The 22,814-nt window shown below is 42.2% G+C and overlaps 1 protein-coding gene across 7 annotated transcripts in view; it reads left to right on the plus strand.

Moving 5' to 3' along the window:
* The window catches only part of CTNNA2 (catenin alpha 2), a 966,176-nt gene that overhangs the window by 385,816 nt on the left and 557,546 nt on the right, over positions 1 to 22,814 (plus strand). The window contains exon 7 of one of the 7 annotated variants that reach the window (XM_047068620.1): positions 9,995 to 10,006. The exons of the other annotated variants lie outside the window; for them this stretch is intronic. Coding sequence (XP_046924576.1) covers positions 9,995 to 10,006 — 12 coding nt within the window. The remainder of the gene's footprint in view (positions 1 to 9,994; positions 10,007 to 22,814) is intronic. 7 annotated transcript variants of the gene reach the window in all.

Below are 22,814 nucleotides of genomic sequence, written 5' to 3' on the forward strand. Positions count from 1 at the left end.
GATTTAGGAGTTTTTAAAAATTTTTTTATTTTTTTTTAATTTTTTTTTTTTCAACGTCTATTTATTTTTGGGACAGAGAGAGACAGAGCATGAACGGGGGAGGGGCAGAGAGAGAGGGAGACACAGAATCGGAAACAGGCTCCAGGCTCTGAGCCATCAGCCCAGAGCCCGATGCGGGGCTCGAACTCACGGACCGCGAGATCGTGACCTGGCTGAAGTCGGACGCTTAACCGACTGCGCCACCCAGGCGCCCCTTAAAAATTTTTTTAAACATTTATTTATTTTCAAGAGACACAGAGCACGAGTGGGGAAGGGGCAGAGAGAGAGGGAGACACAGAATCCAAAGCAGGCTCTAGGCCCAGAGCTGTCAGCACAGAGCCCGATGTGGGGCTCGAACCCACGAACTGTGACATCATGACCTGAGCTGAAGTCAGATGCTTAACCGACTGAGCCAACTCCTTATGAGTTTTAAAGAATGTGATATGCATATAAGATGCGTAGCATGAAATGCCTAATAGTGCCCAAACAATAAAAATTGTTAAACATTTTGATAGAATTAATGTAATTTTTTCACATTTTTACCTATAGCTCTTGTGCCTAACCGCTATTCTAGGACCTCTAGCCCCCTTGGAAATTCCAAACTCACAGCTATTTCTCAAAGTCAGGGGGCCCTGTGCCAGACACTGCACATCTGGAGTGCTCACATCTGGAGCCCTTGTGCCAGGCACTGCTTTTTCCCCAGCAGCAGTCTGTATAGTGTCATTTCTGTGGCATTACACTTTCCTCTCTGTTGGACATGGGAGGCTTCCTGGCTCCCACTGAGGAGCCAGCCTCAGCTCCTGAAGGGCTACACCATTGTCTTTGTCATTGTCCTGTCCTTAGGGTCTTCCAGAATCTGATGAAGTTGCTCTTTTTGAATTTTTTCCCCCTTCTCTGTTGTCTGTACAACTCTGGTATGTATCCATTAGAAAGCTTGGCAGGAAAAAAAAAAACATGCTGTCTTTTAATTGCCCCTTCCCACCGAAGACCACAGCTTGACCAGGTTTAGGCTTGTTGCCTCAACCCAACACGTCCCAAGAGGCTCTCCTTCAGTCGCCTGATATAAGGAGAGATTCCTCCCCTTCTGTGCCCGCTTTCCTGTCCTGCCCAAACAATATAATAGAGTAGGAATTATGAATGAAATAAGATTTTTCTTGATAAGTTGGTGCTGCCCATTTGAATTACTATAGTGATGGGCTGAGTATTACCACAAAGTGCATGTGGGAATGGAGGGAACCTGGATAATGGATAAAGTCTTAAAAATCTGACTGTAAGCCTCCATACCGCTTTCCTAAACCATGAAGACATAAAACATTCATGACAAGGTGAAGCTGTGTGAAATCTTGAGTATGAACGGGGTTGCCCTGTGTTTCCCTCAGTTATTTAGACAGCGTGTTCCTTCCTTTGCCTTAGAGAGCGGACAGGCTCAGTGTGCCTGCCTTCCAGCTGACCAGGAAATCAGAGACATATGTGGCTAATCGTTTTTCTCTTGCAGCATATTTACAAAGTCAGCCCACCACATGTCCTTTGCATGGTGTTCCTTGCGACCATGCCCGGATGAGCCATCTGCTGAGCTCTCAGGCCCTAGCTTCACAGTTCTGGGTATATGCGAAGTTAGTAAAGAGAGGGCTGCAACCTGAACAAGAATAAACAGAGCCCCCCGAGGGGAATGGCTGACAGGTTCACAAATCACAACAGCTCTGATGATACAGACTGTGGACCCAAACCCTTACTAAAGAGAAAACTTGATAAAAACTTCTTATAGAAAACCTGACCCGTTAGTAATAATTTTCTCAGTATATGTAGTGTTATGGGAAATACTGTTCACGATCATTCGAACAGCAAAGGGAGATTATAAAGAACACCAATTAACAAGGTTTGGGAATTTTAAGAGACTTCTAGGATCTCATGGGATTGTCACGGACAGTTACTTCTTTAGTCATGGGAACATCTCTTATTTTCAGGTCAAATGTGTCATTCCACATTTATTAGTGGGACTTTAGCAACAAGTCCGTCTATAATGGTGAATTTATTTCCATTTTCTGAATTCTGTTGTATTGTGTAATCTTGAGGGGGAAAAAGGGTTGGGATATGTTTTTTATGGTTTGGAAATACCTATAGATTCAAGCAAATAATAGCGACAGGGATTTAGGTAAATCCTATTCTGTTCAATAGATCATTCATATTTTAAATGTGAAAGCTTGCTTTTTATCTAGAAAAGCAAGCAATTAACTTTCATCGCAAAATGCTACACCTGCACATTTGTCTATAAATTTACATTTTTGGCTATTAGCAAAACTGCAGGCGGATAACAAATAGATCCAAAAATCAATTTGAAAAACAAAAACAAAAACTGAGGGCTAGCTTAAGTAATAAAGCAGTGGAGGTCAGTATATAGGAAGAGAGGGAGCTCAGAGGCCACCACTCAGGCCATGCCAGCATCTCTTTGAAGATCTCCTGAGGCAACTGAAGAAAGACTGGGTCCTCAGTGCAGTTCTGGCTCCTCAGAAACAGTGATGTGCAGAAAAATACCCTTCACAGAAGCATCGTGATGTCTCCGATTTCCCCAGCTCAGAGATAGCGAACTATTCTGGTCATTTGTTTGTTTATTGAACACTTCATTTATTGCAGTGCATTTTCCCCCTAAACAGGCCTGTGTTCAATGAATTCTGTAGTCCTTTCTTTTTAATGTTTATTTATTTATTTTGCCAGAGGAAGAGAGTATGCACACACTTGAGCAGGGGAGGAACAGAGAGAGAGGGAGAGAAAGAATCCCATGCAGCCTCCACACTGCCAACACAGAGTCTGATGCAGGGCTTGATCCCAAAAACGGTGACATCATGACCTGAGCTGAAATCAAGAGTCAGATGTTTAACCGACTGAGCCACCCAGAAGCCCTGGATTCTGTAGTTCTAAGGGAACTAGGTCTTTTAAATAGTTTATACATCCCATTGATTTTAAGATCAATAAGGACACATCAGAGGTATATGGGACTGTTAAAACTATAGGATCATAAATGTTTGACTTGTTCAGGACTTCAAATATCATCTCAAATACTAACATTTTCAAATGAAGAAATTAAGATTGAGACAATTGAGACAATCTGTCCAAAACTTGTTACCCTGTCTGTGAAACAAGAGAAATAGACCAGCTAGTAAAAACCACCACATATACTTGCCCATGTGCCCTCCAGTCCACAAACAGATGTGTGTCTCATAAAGGTATGATATGCCTTTGATGCCGTGTAGGTATTAATTCAAGCCATATTGGATTCCTGCATCAAACAAAACACCCCACCATGCGCGATATGACTTCCCTGCAGCTGGTTCATCTGTTTAGGAGAAGACCTGAGTTCACTTGCCAACTGAAGCTGCAGATTGCAATGCATGCATTTGAAAACATTGTATAAAATGAATTTGTTATAAATGATATGTCACTGAAGCTATCCCTACTATAGATACAGTGAAACTTAAGCATATATACATATGTATGTGTGTGTGTATGCATTTCTATATAGATACATATCTTTGATTTCCTTAAATCCAGGCACATTTGATAACTTAAGCAGTGTCACTGTGAATGATCATCCCAAGTCTTGGTTAACCTGCCTCATCAGGTGAGGAGGATTTGAAATGGGCAGAAGGAGTTTGCATAAAATAAATTAACAGTTTCTTCAGAACATTTGAGAGAAGCTTCCTTTATTGTAATCTGTATTCAGGGAGCCAATGTGAGTGGTATACTGAACTTCCAGACGGGAGACAGGGTTTCAGCTGTTTCTGAGTGTGTGTACCAAAGAGCCTTGAAGTGAATAACGGTGGGTTGAAATTTGCTTTTGTCCATTTTTCTGTTTTGTCATTGTTTCTGTTTGTTTGTTTGTTTGTTTTTTCCTACATCATTTGTTCCCTGTGTCTTTGGTGTGAAGTGAGGAGTTAATCTTTTAGGATTATGCTTCTCTAAGATGATTTTTAAAAGACTTTTAGGGGAGCCTGGGTGGCTCAATCAGTTAAGCCTCCAACTTCAGGTCAGGTCATGATCTCATGGTTCGTAGGTTTGAGGCCTATGTCAGGCTCTGTGCTAACACCTCAGAACCTGGAGCCTGCTTCAGATCCTGTGTCTCCCTCTCTCTCTGCCCTCCCCCTGCTTGCGCTCTGTCTCTCAAAAATGAATAAATGTTTAAAAAAATTAAAACTAAATAAATTTTTAGTATTTGCTTTACCATGTACCACATTTAGGTTGTTACCCTGGACTTGTCCTGAAGTTAGGACTTTTCTTTATAGCCTGTTTTTAATCCAAAAGCAAATTATCGCTCATTTTCTGCACACTTATTCTAGCTTTTCAGGTTTAGGCAAGTGGCTTTCTGTCTTTAGTTCTAGCCAACACTTTGGCATTTTCAAGTTGAATTCCTCAAGGGTAATATATTTAAAAAGTGACCCAAGATGTGGGTGCATGCATAATGAGGATGCAGGTGGGTGATAACTAAGACGACTTACAGTTGGACAATCCTTTAGAGCTTATTAAGTAAGTGTCTCCATCCCATGAGACATTATTACTCTCATTTTACAGATGAGGAAAACTGACAAGTCAAGAAACTCTCTTAGTTGGTATAAATAGGACTTAAGTTGTTCTTTCTCCAGACCGAGTGCCCTCTCCAGACAGAACAGGGGTCATGTGTCTCTCAACACTACCTGTGGCTGTCTTTGTCATGCAACTTTTCAAATCAGTGCTTGAGAATCTCCTTATGGATCTTGCTAAAATGCAGGGCTGGGATTCTACACCTTCTAACAAACTCTTATTCTTGGCTGCCTGAACTTCCCTATGTCTTACCAGGCCCTGACTCCTGGGCCACCAGCACATTGTTTCCTAAAGCCCTTAGCAATCTTCTGTTGGCCCAGTAGTGTTGCATGGCACATTTATCCTAACCTCTTTGTGTTTCTCTATGTTCACTTTCTCTATATAATTAGCCCCCTCTCCTCAGAAAATATGTACGTAGGCATGAATGTATATATCTTTATACACGTCTTACACTTCAAATGACTATGTCTTAAATTATAATGGATATCAGCGCACAGAAATTGTTGTTTACAAATACTCATTTTGAAAAGTAGCACCGCAGAGATATATTTAGTTAAGTGGACCACACACTGGCTAACACTGTTCTTCAGAAGCCTTATATCCCCGTGTGTGACTGAAAACCAGAGATAGAAAGAAAATTAAAAGTGCCCATTCACTCTTTTCCATCGTGTGCTTTTGCTCGTTTTACGCAACCAAATTGCGGCTTGGTCTGTGAGGAGGGCCCAGCCTCCCAGGCTCTGCCCTAAGTGGTTGGGTCTAAGCCTCCAGGGAGCCTTTCACTTAACTGGTGCATATAAATTGCAGGCTTTCAACCAACAACCTCCCTTTCTGTCTCCTGCTTATCCCTAGTTATGAAGTGCTGGCCTAGTGGGCCAAATCTTCCCTAAAACTATGTTTTATGGGGCCCACACCATTTCGAAATTATTTGTTAACTTTTAGTTGCTAAAACTTAAAAAGCGAGCAATTTCCCATGAAAATCCAGATTTCCAGTGACTCTTGAAAACTGGAAGACTTGTCATCATGGGGTCTGAGCTGTGGTGTGGCTACCAGCGACAGGGCCTGAAGAGCAGCTTTAACTCTTCGATTTGCCGCACGCTGGCGACTTAGAGGGCCAATCCTCCACTCTCCCCAGTGTCTCCTGCCTGGCATCAGCATTGACTTGTGACTTTGATGCAGAACAGCCTTTACAGAGGTTTGAGACCATGTGAACAGTTCCACATGAAGTCCAACACAGCTGATGACTTTCAAGGGAGCAGAGGGCACCCCAAACTGGTGCAAACTGAGTGCACATGTTTCTGGCTTCTGATCTCAAACATTTAAGCCAGAGAATTGCAGGTATTTTTCCAAGTTCTCCAGAAGGAAGAGTAGTGATCTTAAACAAAAGAGCAGTGTATTTTTGACTGTCCTAAAGTCTACGTGGGTGGTTCATAGTTGGTGTGGGCATTGCACAACCATCAGGGACCTGGGATCCTCCACATGAGGCTTCTGCTTGAGGAACTGGGACGTTCAGCCTCTGAATGCACATTCCACTGGCCAGGGAAGAGGAAAAACAAGAGGAAGGCATGCCTTTTCCTTCCAAGGAAGCCTAGATGAAGTTGTTTGCATCATTTCTGCCTACATCCCATTGGCCAGAACTGATCACATGGTGATATCTAGCTGTGAGGAAGGCTAGAAGAGAATATTTACTCTGGGTGACCTTATTCTCAGCAAAGGATCCACAAGGAGAAAACAGATATTAGGGTGCCCCTGACAATCTCTGCAGTGTCTCTATGGTTTTAAAATTTCCCAGAGAACCACACATAGTGGACATTAGGTAAATACCATAAGGAAAAGGGAAGCCAATCATAGAGCCTCAGTAAAACCTTTCTTATATTCAACTCCTGATTATTCATACATTGATGAAATCGCTATGAACTATATGTACTGCTCTTGCTCCTTTGTACGTTTCCATCATGCCTTATTCCTACACCTTTGGCTTTGCTTTATTACCCACTGGCAAATGAACCATGTGTTTAAATCCTATGCAATGTCCTGTTGGAGAATCAAGAGACAATGTGGTCCCTTCCCATGTGAAAAGGCAAATGTCTCATCATGACTCTTTCTAACACATGAAGTGCAATTTCCTAAGCTTATGAGCAAGAGTGACACTAAAATTTCACCACTGCTTATAATATCTGCACTAACCTAAGAAGCAAGCTCAGTCTTGACGCTTGTGGAAAGACTCACGGTACCATCACCACAACCCTTTCCAGGGTCATGGTCTTCTTCCAGCAAGTGAGAACAGAAACTGGTTCCCTGCAGTGAATTGTTATATGAAAATATGAATTGAAAAAATCCCGCTCTAGGAAGAGGTGGAGCTCACTCATTGTGGAAAACAGATTCACATTTTTCACAAAAAAATAAATGCAAGAAAGGGCCCACAAAAGTTGCATTTATATAAAGCTTATATACTTAAACTTTTTAAACTTTTACATTACAAAGTAAATCTATAGGATAAAAAGCCTACTAATAGTTTCAGTTTAAGAGAACTGAACCATAACTCTGGAGACTTAAGATTTGATTTTTTCTCCCAATAATTACACTATTTTTAATATTGAAAATGCCCCTGATTGATTGATTGCCAGCTGGGGACAGAGGGTGCAATCATCATCTCATTCTTGAGGGAACAGATCATGTGACTTTCCCTGAATTAACTTTTGGAAACATACTATTAAGATGTAATGTGAAAAAAAAAAAAAAAGAGAGAGAAAGAAAAGATGTAATGTGTACTTTTTGGTTCTTTAAATTGCAATAACACATATTTAGGGCCTAACTACTAATGAAGGGAGAAGGTCTTTCACCTTCTGGGGAGTCGATGCCCGAGGGTAGCCTTGGATCTGTGCATGATGCAGGCTGTAGTGACGGTAATGGAACACTCCCACTTGGTATCTGTGTCCTGGGAGTCCATCCCTCCTTTTAAGTTTTAGCAAAAATTCGCAGGCTACCCGCTGAAGTCTGAATTCGGGGACACTGAATTGAAGGGGCAAGTGATGGTAGCCTGTGTGCTGGGCCTTGCCCTTCCTTTGTGTCTTCGTTATTTCAGTGTCCATCAACATCTCCCCATGAGCAGTCAAACACCAGGAACTAGACTTCAACTCTCAAATCAACAGAAAACTGTGGATTGTTTTGTGTGTTTGGAGAGGCTGAGATCATTTTATGTTGCACGTTCCCCAAAGAAACAAATGTGATCTGAGAATCACATTGTTACAAGAGCTGATACCATTCCTTTAAAAACATTTTTTTTAATGTTTATTTATTTTGGGGAGACAGACAGAGCACAAGTGGGGGAGGGGCAGAGCAAGAGAGAGACACAGAATCTAAAGCAGGCTCCAGGTTCTGAGCTGTCAGCACAGAGCCCGTTTTGGGGCTTGGACCCACAAAGCGCAGGATCATGACATGGGCTGAGGTCGGATGCTTAACTGACTGAGCTACTCAGGCGCCACCCCCACCCCCCCCTTTTTTTTTTTTTAAAGAGACAGATCAACCACACAAGCAGGGGAAGAGCAGAGGGAGGGAGGGAGAGAATGTCAAACAGGTTCCATGGGGTCTGACATGGGGCTTGATCACGTGACCCTGGGATCATGACCTAAGCTGAAATCAAGAGTCTGAGGCTTAACTGACTGAGACATCCAGGTGCCTCCCCGCCCCATTCTTTTTTTAAGTTGTTTATTTATTTTGAGAGAGAGAGAGAGTGTACACACACAAGTGAGCAGGGAAGAGGCAGAGAGAGATGGAGAGAAAGAATCCTAAGCAGGCTCTATGCTGTGTGTGCAGAGCCCTATGTGGGGCTTAATCTCATGAACCCTGAGATCAAGACCTGAGCTGAAATCAAGAGTATGATGCTTAACAGACTGAGCCACCCAGGTGCCCCTAGGCAGCCCCCACTCTTGACTGAAAGGAAACAAAAGAAAACACCACCACTGTTCATACTAAAAATGGAAGAAAAAAAAAAAAACTATCCGGGGGGAAAAATAACAATCCAGTCATTCCCAGACAGACACTTATTCATCCATTTATAAAAAAGAGTAATGGTTAACTATGTGTAGTTAGTGGTCTCTAGAAGCAGTGGCTTAATTTCCTTCCTCCTTCCTGGCATCTGCCAGGGTAACCTTGTTGTATTTAACATCTGCTCTGTGGATTCTCTTGAGAGCTATAACAGAACGCTGGGTCTCCTTGTCATTTTGTAAAGTAAGTTATTTTGAAGGAAGAAAATTTAAGGAAACTTCTTATAAAATACTGCAATACCAGAATAGTTTTTATGTTCAGAGTTTTAAAATCCTAGACAGTATTCATGACTCCCAATTTGCAGAAAAGAAAATTGAGACGAGAAAATTTTGGTAGCTGGCTCAAGGTGGCCTGGTAGCTGGTGACAGGGCAGGACTCCTCATTTCTGATTCAGGATTTTGTACTGTCCCAGGCAGACAATTCTGCTATATTGGTTTGATATTTCCAATTATTCTTTGGCAGTCAGCTTCAAACTGTGAGGGGGAAAAAAGAAACCTTAAAAATTATTTTTGTTCCAAGAGAATCTATATGACTGCCAGCTCAGCGAGGTGTGTTACTTCCAGGCATAGAAGCGAACTTACCTTTTAACTACATGCTACTGACCATCCAGTTGCTTTGTAGGGAAATTAGGTCCTTGGGAGCTTTTAGGGTAGAAGATGTTGATGCCATAGAACCTTAGATTATAACAACTCGAAGTGGAGATCCCCCTACTAAGCCCTTCAGTTCAGAAACGAAACCACACCCACAGTGATACAGTGCCCTCCCCCCAGGTCCCACTGCACTACACCAAGCCCAGTTCTGGGGTTCCTCCTTATGTTACTTCAAGCCATTTTCCTGTGTAAAGGAAGACTGGTAGGTATGTCTACTGGGAGATGTGTTTCAGGCATTTACCTTCCCACTTTACATAATACCTCAAAAGAATCTTTTGTTAACAGCTAAACAGCACTGTAATTGTCATAGTTCATGCAACTGACCTCTTCTTTCAGCTTGTGCCTTTTGCTCTTTTTCTTTAAAATGCCTCCAAAGCTCTAAAGTATTGCAATGGTGTTTGTAAAGAATCTGCTGAGAAGCATCATGACCCTGCATTTGTGCAAAATTATAAGCCAGACTCTTACATTAGGAATGCAGTCCTGTTAACCAAGCTCATTGCCACCCAAGCGAGGCTCATCACTCTTCAGCACACACTGTATTTTGTGGTATGTAGTCAGGTTGCCTTGCTGGGCTCCCCTGTCACGTATTGCAGCAAGTTCCTCATGCAGGGCAGAGTCTGTGAGCCAACTTGCCTCACCGGGTATGATCGATAAAAAGAGGGGCTTATGACATCCTGGACTTAGAACAGTGTATGGCACCTGTTGCCCGGTAGGTATTTTGCATTGAATAAATGAACATCGAAACCTTGCTTTTGCAAGGTTTTGAATCTCCAAATTTGAGTCAATAGCATCTGAGCTCCCCTGACTAAGCCATTAGTACTTTGCTTCTTTTCAAGTGTCAGGGAGTCTCCTGGATTCTCTCAGCGTGTCAAGGCATATTTTAGTCGCTTGGATACCAGCATGCTGTGAGGATAGTGGGTCCATATCACTGATTCCTAATGATTCCGAGAGATTCAGAGCCATATCTACCCATCAGCCTGTGAGCCTATCTCTCGACTTCCTAGAATCAAGACAATCGCTGTGCCCACGCAAATTACTTCTCCCCTTGTCACCATGGCAACACATTTGCTCTCTCCCCCACCCTGCCCTGTTTGCAATCAGCACAGAGCCATTGGCTTAATAAGGTCTGACAAACTTAAACAATGGGGATTTCTTGCCTAGAGCCAAGATCTTTATTCATTCATAGTGACCAGAACTATGTGTTGCTGCCTTGCTGACACCGCTTGGCATTTAGGAAAAAATTTCCCACCGTGATTCATCTCTACTACCTATTCTCAGCTCATCTCTTCTAAATGTCAATCGGCCAATCAATTGATCAATCAGGGGAGGAAATTAAACTATTAGGGTACTCAACCAAAAAGTGATGTTTTGTCTCTCTACACCAGGATTTCTCAGTCTTGGCCAGTCCACATGGTTGGGGGAGGGGTGGAGTGAGCAAGGAAGAGCCATGCTGGGAAAGGGCACTGCCTCTGTCCCTCCAGTTGAAACACATTGTATACTTGCTTCTGCCCTGCCCTGCTGGCCTCTTGCCTATGACTCCCCTGCACAGGCCCCCTCCATAACCTCACTGAACTCAGTTATACCTCTTCAGGTGCCACCTTGTTGGACACTGGGAAGAGACGTGGATCAAGACCTGAAGGCTCCTTGGGCTGGGCTCTCACCATAGTTGGATAAAGGCAGACACAACTGGAGGGGTCCCTGCAAATTATGGCTGATGTGTCAGAGGGTCTGATGGCAACTTTGCTACCTCTAGGCCTCTCAGCTCAGGACTGAAAGAGAACGCTGTATCCTGAGCAGAAGCAGCTGCTTCTGGGCAAAGCACTCAATGTTTTCCATTTCTTAGAAGATAAACTCTAAACCCCATGGCTCAGCCCCCAGCTGCCTACCTCTCCCGCCCATCTCTTCTTACCACTGTCCGCCTATAACCCTCCATCATGGCTATAAGGAGTCATGTGTTGCTTACTCACTTTCTTTTTCATGCTTCCAGGCTTTTGTTCTCCCGTCCCAATAACCTGGAATGCTCTCCCCTCTTCTATTCCTATACATTCTCAAAACATACCCTAAACGTCCAAAAATAAGATACTGGATAAATGAATTTTAACATGCGGTAGATGCTATGGTATGCTGCTGCTGCTTCTCCCCTTCAGGGTCAAGGCACATATCTCCTCAGCTGTCAGGAGTGTTGGCTATTGAATATTCACATCTGAGTCCCTCTGCTGTGATAGCCTTGGGTTGAAAGAATCGGCCTTGCCCAAGTTTACATCGGCCCGCATCCAATGATCATATCACACAAAGGTACAGCGGCATGACCCCTGTGCCCCTATCTGGGGCTACTGTGAAGGGCCATCCTAGCTGAACTCCCTATAGGATGGGCCGGGGCCTCCACGGCAGCTGCATCACATTCCAAGCTTTCCCTCTGCCCAGTCCTTCATCCCTTACTCCCTCACAGACAACCTGTGAAGTGTCCTCCCCAGCAGAACTCCAGCCTGTAAACCTCTGTCTCAGAGTCTGCTTCCCAGGTAAGCCTAAGACATGGCAAACCTAGGATGAAATAATATGTAATCATTAAAAAATTTAAGTTACGTATTAGAGAATATTTAATGACATAGGAAACTGTTCAAGTTAATGAAGGAAATACAAAAACAAGAGGCAAAACTGGGCATGCATTCCATTCCTGATTATGTAAGAATGTACATGACCCAAAGAGAAAACCAGAGCAGAAAGGAAAAAATATATATATCTTTTAGAAAGAATTCCTCCTAAAGCAGAGCTAAAATAGTGTCTACCTCTGGAATTTTGTTTCCATTTTCTGTTCATTTTAAATATTCTACAATGAGCAAGTAATTATTAGGAAACCTAATGAGTTCATTTAATAGTAAAATGAAGTAATGTTATCAAACAACTCCCTGGAACACAAAACACAAAAACAAAAGTCTTCTTAACCCACCTTCTGAGGACAAATGAAAAACTTCAGCATCCATGGTCTCTCTGTGTGCTTCCTTCTCTCATCCCTGCCCCTGCCCAGTCCGTGGCACTGACCCTTTTCTTTTTTGTGTATCTCTGTCCCTATATGTGCATATCTATCATTACCCTTAACCATAGGGTGTTGCAAATATTTTAATTTATCTCTCGTATTACGCTGAGAGTTGCATGAGGGCAGAAGATCATGTCCCCATGTCTCGGACATGACCTCTACACTGTAAACAGTATATTTTACTGAACGAGTAAATGAGTGAATGAAGAAGCATTTGAAGTGGAGACTTGAAGAGTCAAGAATTTGACTGGCATAGGGACAGACTACTGAAAGTGAGGGAAAAGATGTAGAGCAAAACGTTGAGAGCCTAATTAATGTTTTCAGATTGTGTCAGAATAGGAGACTCTGAAATGGGAACCCCTCAGCCTGTTTGTGCTTCTCTGTTCTGTGGTTTACCAAGAAACTTTGGAAAAAGCTGACTTTGCCGCTGTGGCTTTGAGCATTTCAAGATAAACATCACCTTGGTTTCAAAAAGAAAATGATGCGTGTTATTTTCAACCTTACAATGCTCATTTTCTAAAATCATTCTTTAAAAAATAAGGCTAATGTTCTTTGTGGAATATTTTTGAATTCATGATGAATTTTGGAAAATTGAATTTGAGCCTTTCTGGCCATATTTTCTGCCCTTTAATACTTAGTAAAAAATACTTAAATTTTTCTCAATTTATGTAAAATTTGCTTACATTAAATTCACTTTATTTAAAAAAAATTTTTTTTACATTTATTTATTTTTGAGAGACAGAGTAAGACAAAGTGAGAATGGGGGAGAGGCAGAGAGAGAGGGAGACACTGGGTCGGAAGCAGGCTCCAGGCTCTGAGCTGTCAGCACAGAGCCCGACACGGGGCTCGAACCCACAGGCCGTGAGATCATGAGCTGAGTCGGAGTCGGACACTCAACCGATTGAGCCACCCAGGAGCCCCACACCACTTTACTTTAAAGTGCACAGTTCAGTGAGTATTGCCTTTTTACCCTGAGTTTGGCTTTTCTCTTCGAGTAGCAATTAGCTGGTGTCCCTCCAAAGGTACTAGGTGTTTCTATTGTGACCTTGCAATAATTGGGTAATTGATACCTTAATTCAAAGACCTCACTCCATTTTCCCCTGGCCCCCTATTACTAGAGAATATGGATCAGATTTGTTAGTGGTACACAGAAGAATCTTCTTGGACTGGTCTCATAGTATTCTGCTTTTCTCAGCTTCTCCTCCTCTTGTGCACTGTGAGCCCAAGACATACTCAAATATTTGTACTTCCTCAAGTGAGCCACATTCTCTCATGCTTTGCGTGCCTTTCTTTCTCTTTTTGGCAGATGCCTACACATCTTTCCCTGAGACAAAGTCCAGGCATTATGACTGATACTTGTGAAACCTCCATCCTCCCAAAGCAGAGTTGTGGGGTGACACTCTTTCCCCTTCTCCTCCTCCTCTTCCCCCTCCTCCCCCTCCTCAGCCTTCTTTCTCCTCCTTTCCCTCTTCTGTTCTTTAGGCAACTTCATATGCCCTCAGTTCAAACATTTTTCCTATTGGTTTGCAACCTTCAATTCATTGTTGTTTCCTAATAAGATTGTGAATGCTTTGAGAGTAGGGTTTGTTTACTTATCTCTCCTATTCAGTGATCTTGACATATAGTGTGTGATCAAAAACAAGTTATTGATCTTTAAAAAATAAAGCTAATGTTCTTTGTGGAATATTGCCAAAATAAGTTTGCCAAGTTATTGCCAAAAAAGGCTCTAATAATATTTCGGAATCTTTGGCAGACAGGTAAAGAACTTTGGTGGAATGTGCCTCTGTGCACCCGTTATGTGGATGTCTACAGTTAGGACTGTACTTGATGAACAGGTTTTGGTTTGGAGTCATGGGAGGAATAGGAAGCCAGAATGCTTACATCTCTGGAAATTTTCTGAAATTCCTTAGAGAAAGATACCAACTATTAGATATGTATCATGACAATATGTATTTTACAGCATTGATAAACCTGAACATTCACTCCTGTCTGTTTTATTCTTGTTTCTCTTGAGCTTCAACACTGAATTTGTATTTGTAACACCTGCTGTTACCATCCCGGGATAATAGACTATTTAACATTTCATCATTTACAAAATATGCAATTCACACTCTATTCATTCCTAGTTATTTGGTATGGATCTCTTCTGAGGGCTCTCGAGGAATCATCGTGTAGTTTAGACTATATGACCATTGCTGAGGGCAACCAAACCAGTATATGAACTACAAAGAAAGAGAGTTGTTACAATTATTGGAAACATAAAGCAATAGTGAAATGTGTGGAACTAGGGAGGGATCAGGAGAGAAAGGAAGGGAGGAGGTGGGAGAGGAAGAAACCCAATAAAACCATAATTGTCTTAATGTCCAGTGCCCTAATCTAGCAAGCAGAACCTTCTCCATTCTAAGCTGGCATGTGCACTGACCTCTCTAGTAAAACATGATGACTGGGTTATCAATGCTCATGTGCATAACAGTCATCTGGGGATGATTGTTTAAAATGATGGATTTCTGAAACAAAATCATTATCTTAAAGACCTATCTGTATTCCCATGTTCATTGTCACATTACTCATGATAGCCCAGTTATAGAAACAACCTAAGTATTAATCTATAGAAGAATAGATAAAATGTGATATATACACATACACACACTGAATTATTACTCAGATTTTGAAAATAAGGAAATCCTGCCATTGGTGGCAACGTGGATGAACCTGGAGGGCATTATGCTAAGTGAAATAAGCCAGATAAAGAAAGACAAATGTTGCATGGCATCATTTATGTGAGGAATCAAAAAAAAAATGGAAATCATAGAAATAGTAGAGTGGCACTCACAGGGGCTCACAGGTAGGGGAAACAGAGAAAGATTTGTAAAAGGGTACAAACTTTCAGTTTTAAGATGAAAAAATAAAATGATAGATTCCTGACCATGGTCTCAATTTCTGATTTAGTTTCTCTGAGGTGGTCCTAAGAAGTTGCTTTTTTAACAAGGCCAAGATGATTCTGTTAGAGGTGGTCTAATCAATGAGAAACAATACAGAACCATCTCTTAGCCTTATTACTGTATTAGCATTTTTGCTCAAACAACACTCATGCCTTGGCTCATTTTTTATTGCTGATTGACAGTTTGCTTTGGGCTCAACTGGATGATTTTTTTTCACTCGTGTTGCCTGGACTCACTCAAAAAGCTCCTGTCAGCTGGTGGCTCAGCTGGAGCTGAAAAGTCAAAGTTGGCCTCTGCACATGACTAGTGTTTGGCAGGCTATCAGCCAAGGTCACCTCATTTTTCCTCCATGCAGCCTAGCATCAGTTTCTTCATAGGGTGATCTCAAGATTCCCAGCAGCCAGAGAGGACAATCCCCAAAGTGCAAGCATTTTTCAAGAGTCTCTGGTTATGTCATATTTTCTAATGAACCATTGGCCAAAGGAAGTCACATGACAACATTGAGATTTGAGGGGAAGAGAAGTAAACTCTATCTCCTAACGGGAAGCTGGGCAAAGTCTCATTGCAAGGGATAGAAGAATAATCAGGGCCACTTTTGCTTACAATAGTCCACCATGCTTACTATTTCAATAACCTAGCACGTTAAGATTGTTGAAGAAGAAAGGTGTATAAAGGACTTATATTTTAAAATATAAATTAATACAAATGCAAGTCTGCATTCCAAATGAAAGCTCTCCTACTGACTTGCATCCCAGATTGTTTTTTTTTTAAGATCGGCTTAATGCCCAGCAGTGAGCCCAACATGGAACTTAAACTAACGACCCTGGGATCAAGATGTGAGCTGACATTAAGAGTCTGACTCTTAACTGACTGAGCTACCCAGGCACCCCTCTCCTGACATTTTTGTGTAAGAAATCAGTGGACTGATACCCTATGTGATCAGACTGTCATAGTCTTGGATAGACCCATGGAAATTTGTAGTTCTTGTTAATGTTATTTGCCATGAATGGCTTGGGGGTTGGGGGGGGGGCGGGGGAAAGTACCATAGCTTTAGAAATCTGGGGAAAATTAGTTAAGGGGAGGCAGATGGCAATCTTTTGCTTCATGGCTTTTCTTTGGAGAGTAGATAATATAGTGGTAAAGATCATAATACCTGCCCATTTAGATCCCAATATTAGGTCTGCCATTCTTGAATTGTTTACCTTCAGCAAATGAATGAATTCACCTGTCCATATTTAATAGGGCATGATAGGGTAAGATTTAATTTTTTTTAATGTTTGTTTATTTTTGAGAGAGAGAGAAAGTAGCTGAGGGGCAGAGAGAGAGGGAGACACAGAATCTGAAATAGGCTCCAGGCTCTGACCTGTTAGCAGAGTCTGTTGTGGGGCTAGAACTCATGAACTGTGAGATCATGATCTGAGCCGAAGTTGAACACTCAACCAGCTGAGCCACTCAGATGCCCTGATAGGGTAAGATTTAAATAAAATAATGTATGCCATAGAGCTCACAAAGCATTAGCTGTCATCCTCATCTTCGTTATCATTCCAGAAAAAAATAAATGTTGCCGACCTGTCATAGCTCTGTTTGTCCACCTGAGGAATGGGCAGTTGCCTATAGGATCTAAATTCATAAAACTCCCTCCCCCAAATAACTTCCAAATCCTCCATATAACTTAAAGATTGGCTAAAGCCATGTGTTTCTTGAGGATAAGAAAGAATGACTATGCCTAAACTTGTTCCTATTCTCCACAGAGGCATAGTGACTAGTATCCCCACTATGATTTAAGGGAAGAGCTATTGTAGCTAGTCTGCAGGATGGCCTCCAATAATCCTTGCCTTATGATAGCCAGACTCTTGTGTAAAATTCCTCTTGCATGAATGGAGCTGATCTGTGTAACCAAAAGGATAGAATGGAAATGAAACATGATTTCTGAAGTTAAGACTTAAAAGCCATTGCAGCTTCCACCTTATTCTCTTGGATCATTCATTCTTGGGAAAGCCAGCTGCCTGGTCATGAAGCTACTGAAGCAAACATATGGAGACTTCCATGTGTCAAGAACCCGAGGCCTCTTATTGAGAGCAAGTACAAACCTGCCCACCCTGTGAGTGAGCCTACTTGCAAGTGGACACTCCAGCTACACTCAAGCCTTGAGATGACTACAGCCTCCTGAGGGACCACAAGCCGCAAGGACTCAGCTTGGCTGCTCTCCAGTTTCTGACCCACAGAAACTGTGAGAGATAGTAAATGTTTGTTGTTGCCCCAAGCCTGTAGGTTCCAGGGTGATTTGTTATGCAACAATGGACAGCTAATACAGCTGTTTTGGTGTGGGGAGGGAGGGCAGGCATAGAAGCAATGGCTTGATGGAAAGACAGAGAAAGAGAAGGGAGAAAGATTCAGAAGGCAGAAGCTGAGGATTACCAAAGAGAGCCTCACAATGCTGCTTGCAGGCACAGTCCTGGAGGCCATTTTCTGGAAGAGAAGCCACAGAATTGAGTGTGCTAAGTGCTTTGAAGTACCTAGAGACCCCGCAGGGAATGGCACTAGGTAACTGGGAGGTCGTGCTTTTCCTCTTTATCATCTTGGCCATTAACTAGAGCAAAGCTCTTTGTGGGAAACATGCAAATTGCTGAAAATGGAGTTGAACTTCCTCCGTCTCTCTTTAACTGGAAATATAATTGCAACTCCTTGCACATTGCTGTGATTTTTTTCTAATCCTGTCACGCTTTGTTGGCTCGCTGCTTTTCATCTTACTGTTTATTAAAATAGCCCACGTTGTCTTTGATGCTGAAAGCACAAGTATATGATTGGAGGCTATTGCCAAATTACAATTCATTTTTATTTGATACTGAGTTTTTTGACTATTCATTTTAAACTTTTTTTTTTAAACTTTGGAGTTGGGGAGTGGGAGTTGGGGAAAGGAGACCACAGGAAATGGTGAATGGCCAGTCAGAACCCTCTCCTAGGTTCAGAAATCTGGCAGTTGTTATCAAAGCATCACCATCAACATCTCTCATGTTCTTCTATGAGACGTAGTCCCTATGCCCTTAGCTAGTGGCAGGTAGAATGAGCCAGAATTCGTGGAGTGATGGATGATTTAGCCACAGGCTTGTTTAACCCTTTGGAGCTATGAGTAAGCCTATTCTAATTTGCTCTGACTTTCCAGTAAAATTGAGATGGGCACTCCAGTCCTCCAAATAAGGCAGTTTTGTATTTAAGTCTACTCTACAACCAATGGTGTGATGCCCAGGCAGAAATACTTCCTGGGTATTTTCCAAGAGTATCCTATATGAGGGGATTGTGTCTGGGGAATGTATTAGTTTCCTGTGCTTCTGTAACGAATTACCACACACTTGATTCCTTAAAGTAACAAAAATTTATTCCTTAATAGTTTGAGAGTCTAGAAATCCAAAATCAGTTTCAGTGTGCCAAAATCTAGATATCAGCCTGCTGATACTCTTTGTAAATGTTCCAGGCGACAGTCTGTTCCTCATCTCTTCACCTCTGGTGGCTGCTGGCATTCTTTGTCCAGATCACTCCAATCTCTGTCCCCATGGTCACATTGCCCTCTCCTTTCTGTCTGTCTTTGTTGCCTCTTCCTTCCTCTGCCTTCCTTATAAGGATACATGTGATTGCTTTTAGGGCCCAACCAGATAATACAGGATAAGCCCCCTATGTCAAAATCCTTAACTTAATCATATCTGCAAAGACTCTTTTTCCAAATAACGTAATGTTTTCAGGTTCGAGGGATTAGGATCTGATAGCTTTGGAGGCCATTATTCAGCCTACTACAAGGAACTTCACATCATTTCATCCCCAACCTTGAACCTTTCTGTATAGCACTTTTGTATTTTCCTCATTGCTACTGTGATCCAGCTGGTGGTGAGTCACAGAAAGGAAAAATGGACCCCACCTTCTTTGAAAAACTATAGGACCAAACACATTAGATGGAAGAATTTTAACAAACGGGGACAGTGAGATGGTAAATAATATTCTGGTGAAAAGTACCACCCCCCAATTTTGTGCTTTCAATTGTAGAATCCTGCTCTGTTTTATGCCTTCCTTTGAAAGCATCTCTAAGTTTTTACTTTGAAATATAGATTTGGTTACTCATTCAGAAATTGCCACCTCACATGTTGCAATCAAGACCTTGTCTGTCGTTGTTGCCCACTACAAAGTTTTATTAACCCTGGAGAGAATTTACTGCTCTGCTCCCTCTGTGGGCTTCCTGCCATGGTGTGTGAACCTGAGATGAAAACCACTTGATGTATGGTTGGCAGGTAATAGACTTCTCTCACCCAGACTGATAAGTCATTACTGGCCCTTCCATTCAATAACTCTGAGCAGGGTCCCAGCTTGCACTTAGTCTGGGAGATGAGAGACTGGGATGGAGGGAAGGGAAGATTCTTTTCTCAAATGCTGCTCAGGCTTATACATACTACTTGGTAGTAGATGGGAACAGTGGCAGGGGTCGTGGGGCTGGTTGTTGAATGATTGAACACTTAGTCTCAAAGGTGGTAGTACATGTGAGCTGTGATTTAGAAATAGGACAAAGGGATTCTTGGATTTAGGCAAAACTTCCAAATGAAAATAGTGAAGTGAGGCTCCTGCAAAGCAAAGTTTTATATGCGTGTGTGTGTGTGTGTGTGTGTGTGTGTGTGTGTGTGTGTGTGTGTATGAGAGAGAGAGAGAAAGAGAAAGAGAGAGACAGACTAAGACTTAGGAGAAAAGGAAGAGTTCCAAATGCCCTGGCAAGGGAATCTAATGTATTGGCAGATTTTGATCCTTTTCCAAGTCATGCAATGCTTCTTAAACTGAAGTCTATAGAGAGACACAGAGGGCTTCACATATTCTCAATTAGAGAAACTCTGACTTAAAGTATAGTGCAGAACCTTAGCCTGGTATCTTAATCTCTCCCTAATCTAGCTCCATCTGGCTCTCTTATAAGAGCCTACTTTTCATTCCTCCCACCGTTTTTCCAGGCAAATTGGACTAGTCAGAATTCCCCAGACTTCTCACATTGGTGACTGCACAGATCACATTCCTCCTCTAAAATGTCATTCTACCTTTCCCTTCTCTTCCCATGGCCCCTCCCCCACAGCATCCCCCTAACAGAGTTTCAAGCTCTGCTTCCCCTCTGCCAGGTACCAGGTTCCTGGGCACTCAAGCTCACTTTTCCCCAGAATTTCTGCAGTGTGTAAGCTTTGAAAAGTGCCTTCTTGGGTATCCTGCTGCTCTGTATTGTTTATTTGTCTTCTCTTTTGGGTAGCATATTTGGCTCTAAGATTTTGTGTCTCTTCTTCTATGACACATCTCTCAAAACCCAGAATGCTTATTGTAAATAAATAAAAAGTATCCCCAAGATGATAGATGCTATTGGGAACCCACTCATCTCTTTTCTATCAATCTAAAACTCTGGCACAATGCTGGCCCCACCCCTTCCTGCTAAAATTGCCTGTGACCACCATGTTATTGGGGGCTGATACGGGGAGTAGGGGGGGAGAAGAGATAGTGAAGAGAGAGAATCTGTGAGGAAATAGGAAGGGTAAGGGGCCAGAGAGGAGCTTGTGGTGGGAGGGCTTCTAGAAAATACTTCCAAGAACAGCAGAGCTCGATGTTCACTTGGATCTTATTGTAAAATATCCTCCAACTCAGCATCAAACCTCCAGTTACATCTGTTGCACAAATGTGTTGTATGAGTATATTTTTATGTAGAAATGAAGGCAAGAAGACTGATTTTCATATTTGAATCAATTGAAGTGAAGCAATCATGAGTAGAAGCCAGAAGCTTCCTACAAAGGTAAAAATCACATCGTAAGCACTGAAAATATTTGTAGAAATGTGGGTTGGTGATATGATATTGCAGCCAGTATTCTCTAGACCTCCTGGAGATGAGAGACCTAAGGTGACATTTTCAGAGATCCAAGGGATCTGGGGGCTAAGCGAAGGAAAAAAGACATGACCACAAGGTGGCAGCAGCACACACTGGCCTGGTTGGGCTCTCCAAGGACAGGCTTGCCTGGGCATGTCCCTCAGGGCAGGCATTTGTTCAGAGGCTAATGCCTGGAGGCAGCAAGTATGAAGAGGAGGAGGGCATGAGACCTTTGAGGAAAAGAGGGATCTAAGTGATGTGGCTCAACAGCATGGGGGAAGTCTCTGGGTCAGAAAGCTGTGAAGGGCATGGGGTGGTTTGCTGGCCCCTTTGTGTTTTGTGTTTGTTTGTTTTTTGGTTTTCGTTTTGTTTTTATATGAAATTTACTGTCAAAATGGTTTCCATACAACACCCAGTGCTCATCCCAACTGGTGCCCTCCTCAGTGCCCATCACCCACCCTCCCATCCCTCCCACCTCCCATCAACCCTCAATTTATTCTCAGTTTTTAAGAGTCTCTTATGGTTTGGCTCCCTCCCTCTCTTTTTTTTTTCCTTCCCCTCCCCCATGGTCTTCTGTTAAGTTTCTCAGGATCCACATAAGAGTGAAAACATGGCATCTGTCTTTCTCTGCCTGACTTATTTCACTTAGCATAACACTCTCCAGTTCCATCCACATTGCTACAAAAGGCCATATTTCATTCTTTCTCATCGCCGTATTATTCTATGCCATTCTTCTCATTGCCAATAGTATTCCATTGTGTATATAAACCACAATTTCTTTATCCATTCATCAGTTGATGGACATTTAGGCTCTTTCCATAATTTGGCTGTTGTTGAAAGTGCTGCTATAAACATTGGAGTACAAGTGCCCCTATGCCTCAGTACTCCTGTATCCCTTGGGTAAATTCCTAGCACTGCTATTGCTGGGTCATAGGGTACATCTATTTTTAATTTTTGAGGAACCTCCACACTGTTTTCCAGAGTGGCTGCACTCCTTTGGAAGACCATGTGATTCTTGATCTTGGGGTTGTGAGTTTGAGCTTCATGTTGGGTGTAGAGATTACTTAAAAAAAAAACAAAACACTTAAAAAGAGGGGCACCTGGTTGGCTCTGTCGGTTGAGGGTCCATCCAGCCCTTGATTTCTGCTCAGGATCCCAGGGTCTTGGAATCAAGCCCGGTGTCTGCCTTGTCAGGCTCTGCACTAATCTTAGAGCCTGCTTAGGATTCTCTGTCTCTCTCCCTTTGCCTCCACCTCCCCCCCCACTTGTGCTTTATCTCTCTCTAAACAAAAACAAAAACAAAAACCACTTAGAGAAAGCTCTGAAGGGCAGCAGTAGCTTGGGGTCTTTATAGCCCTGGACTTATTTTATCTATGCTACAGATGTTGAGTGCAGCTTCAGGGGAATGCAAAGTAGGCAATCTCTAAGTGGCTAAAAATCTGCTTATTAAAATAATTTTATGTGTAAAAATGTGTCTCAGCCTATAGTAAAAAATTATACATCCTAGGAGTCAATACACAGAGGGCATCTTTGGTTTATATAATAGGCATCTCACACATATACACTCTTACAGGATGGGAGTCATGCCATATATGGTGTTTTATAGCTTTCACAATAATCTATTAAGCATTTCTCAGTGTCACTAAAATTTTTTCCAGAACATT

Source organism: Lynx rufus, unplaced genomic scaffold (genome assembly GCF_022079265.1).
Source record: "Lynx rufus isolate CCGP_SWC_20201006 ecotype Redwood Valley unplaced genomic scaffold, mLynRuf1.p SCAF_8, whole genome shotgun sequence".
Classification (NCBI taxonomy): Eukaryota; Metazoa; Chordata; class Mammalia; order Carnivora; family Felidae; genus Lynx; species Lynx rufus.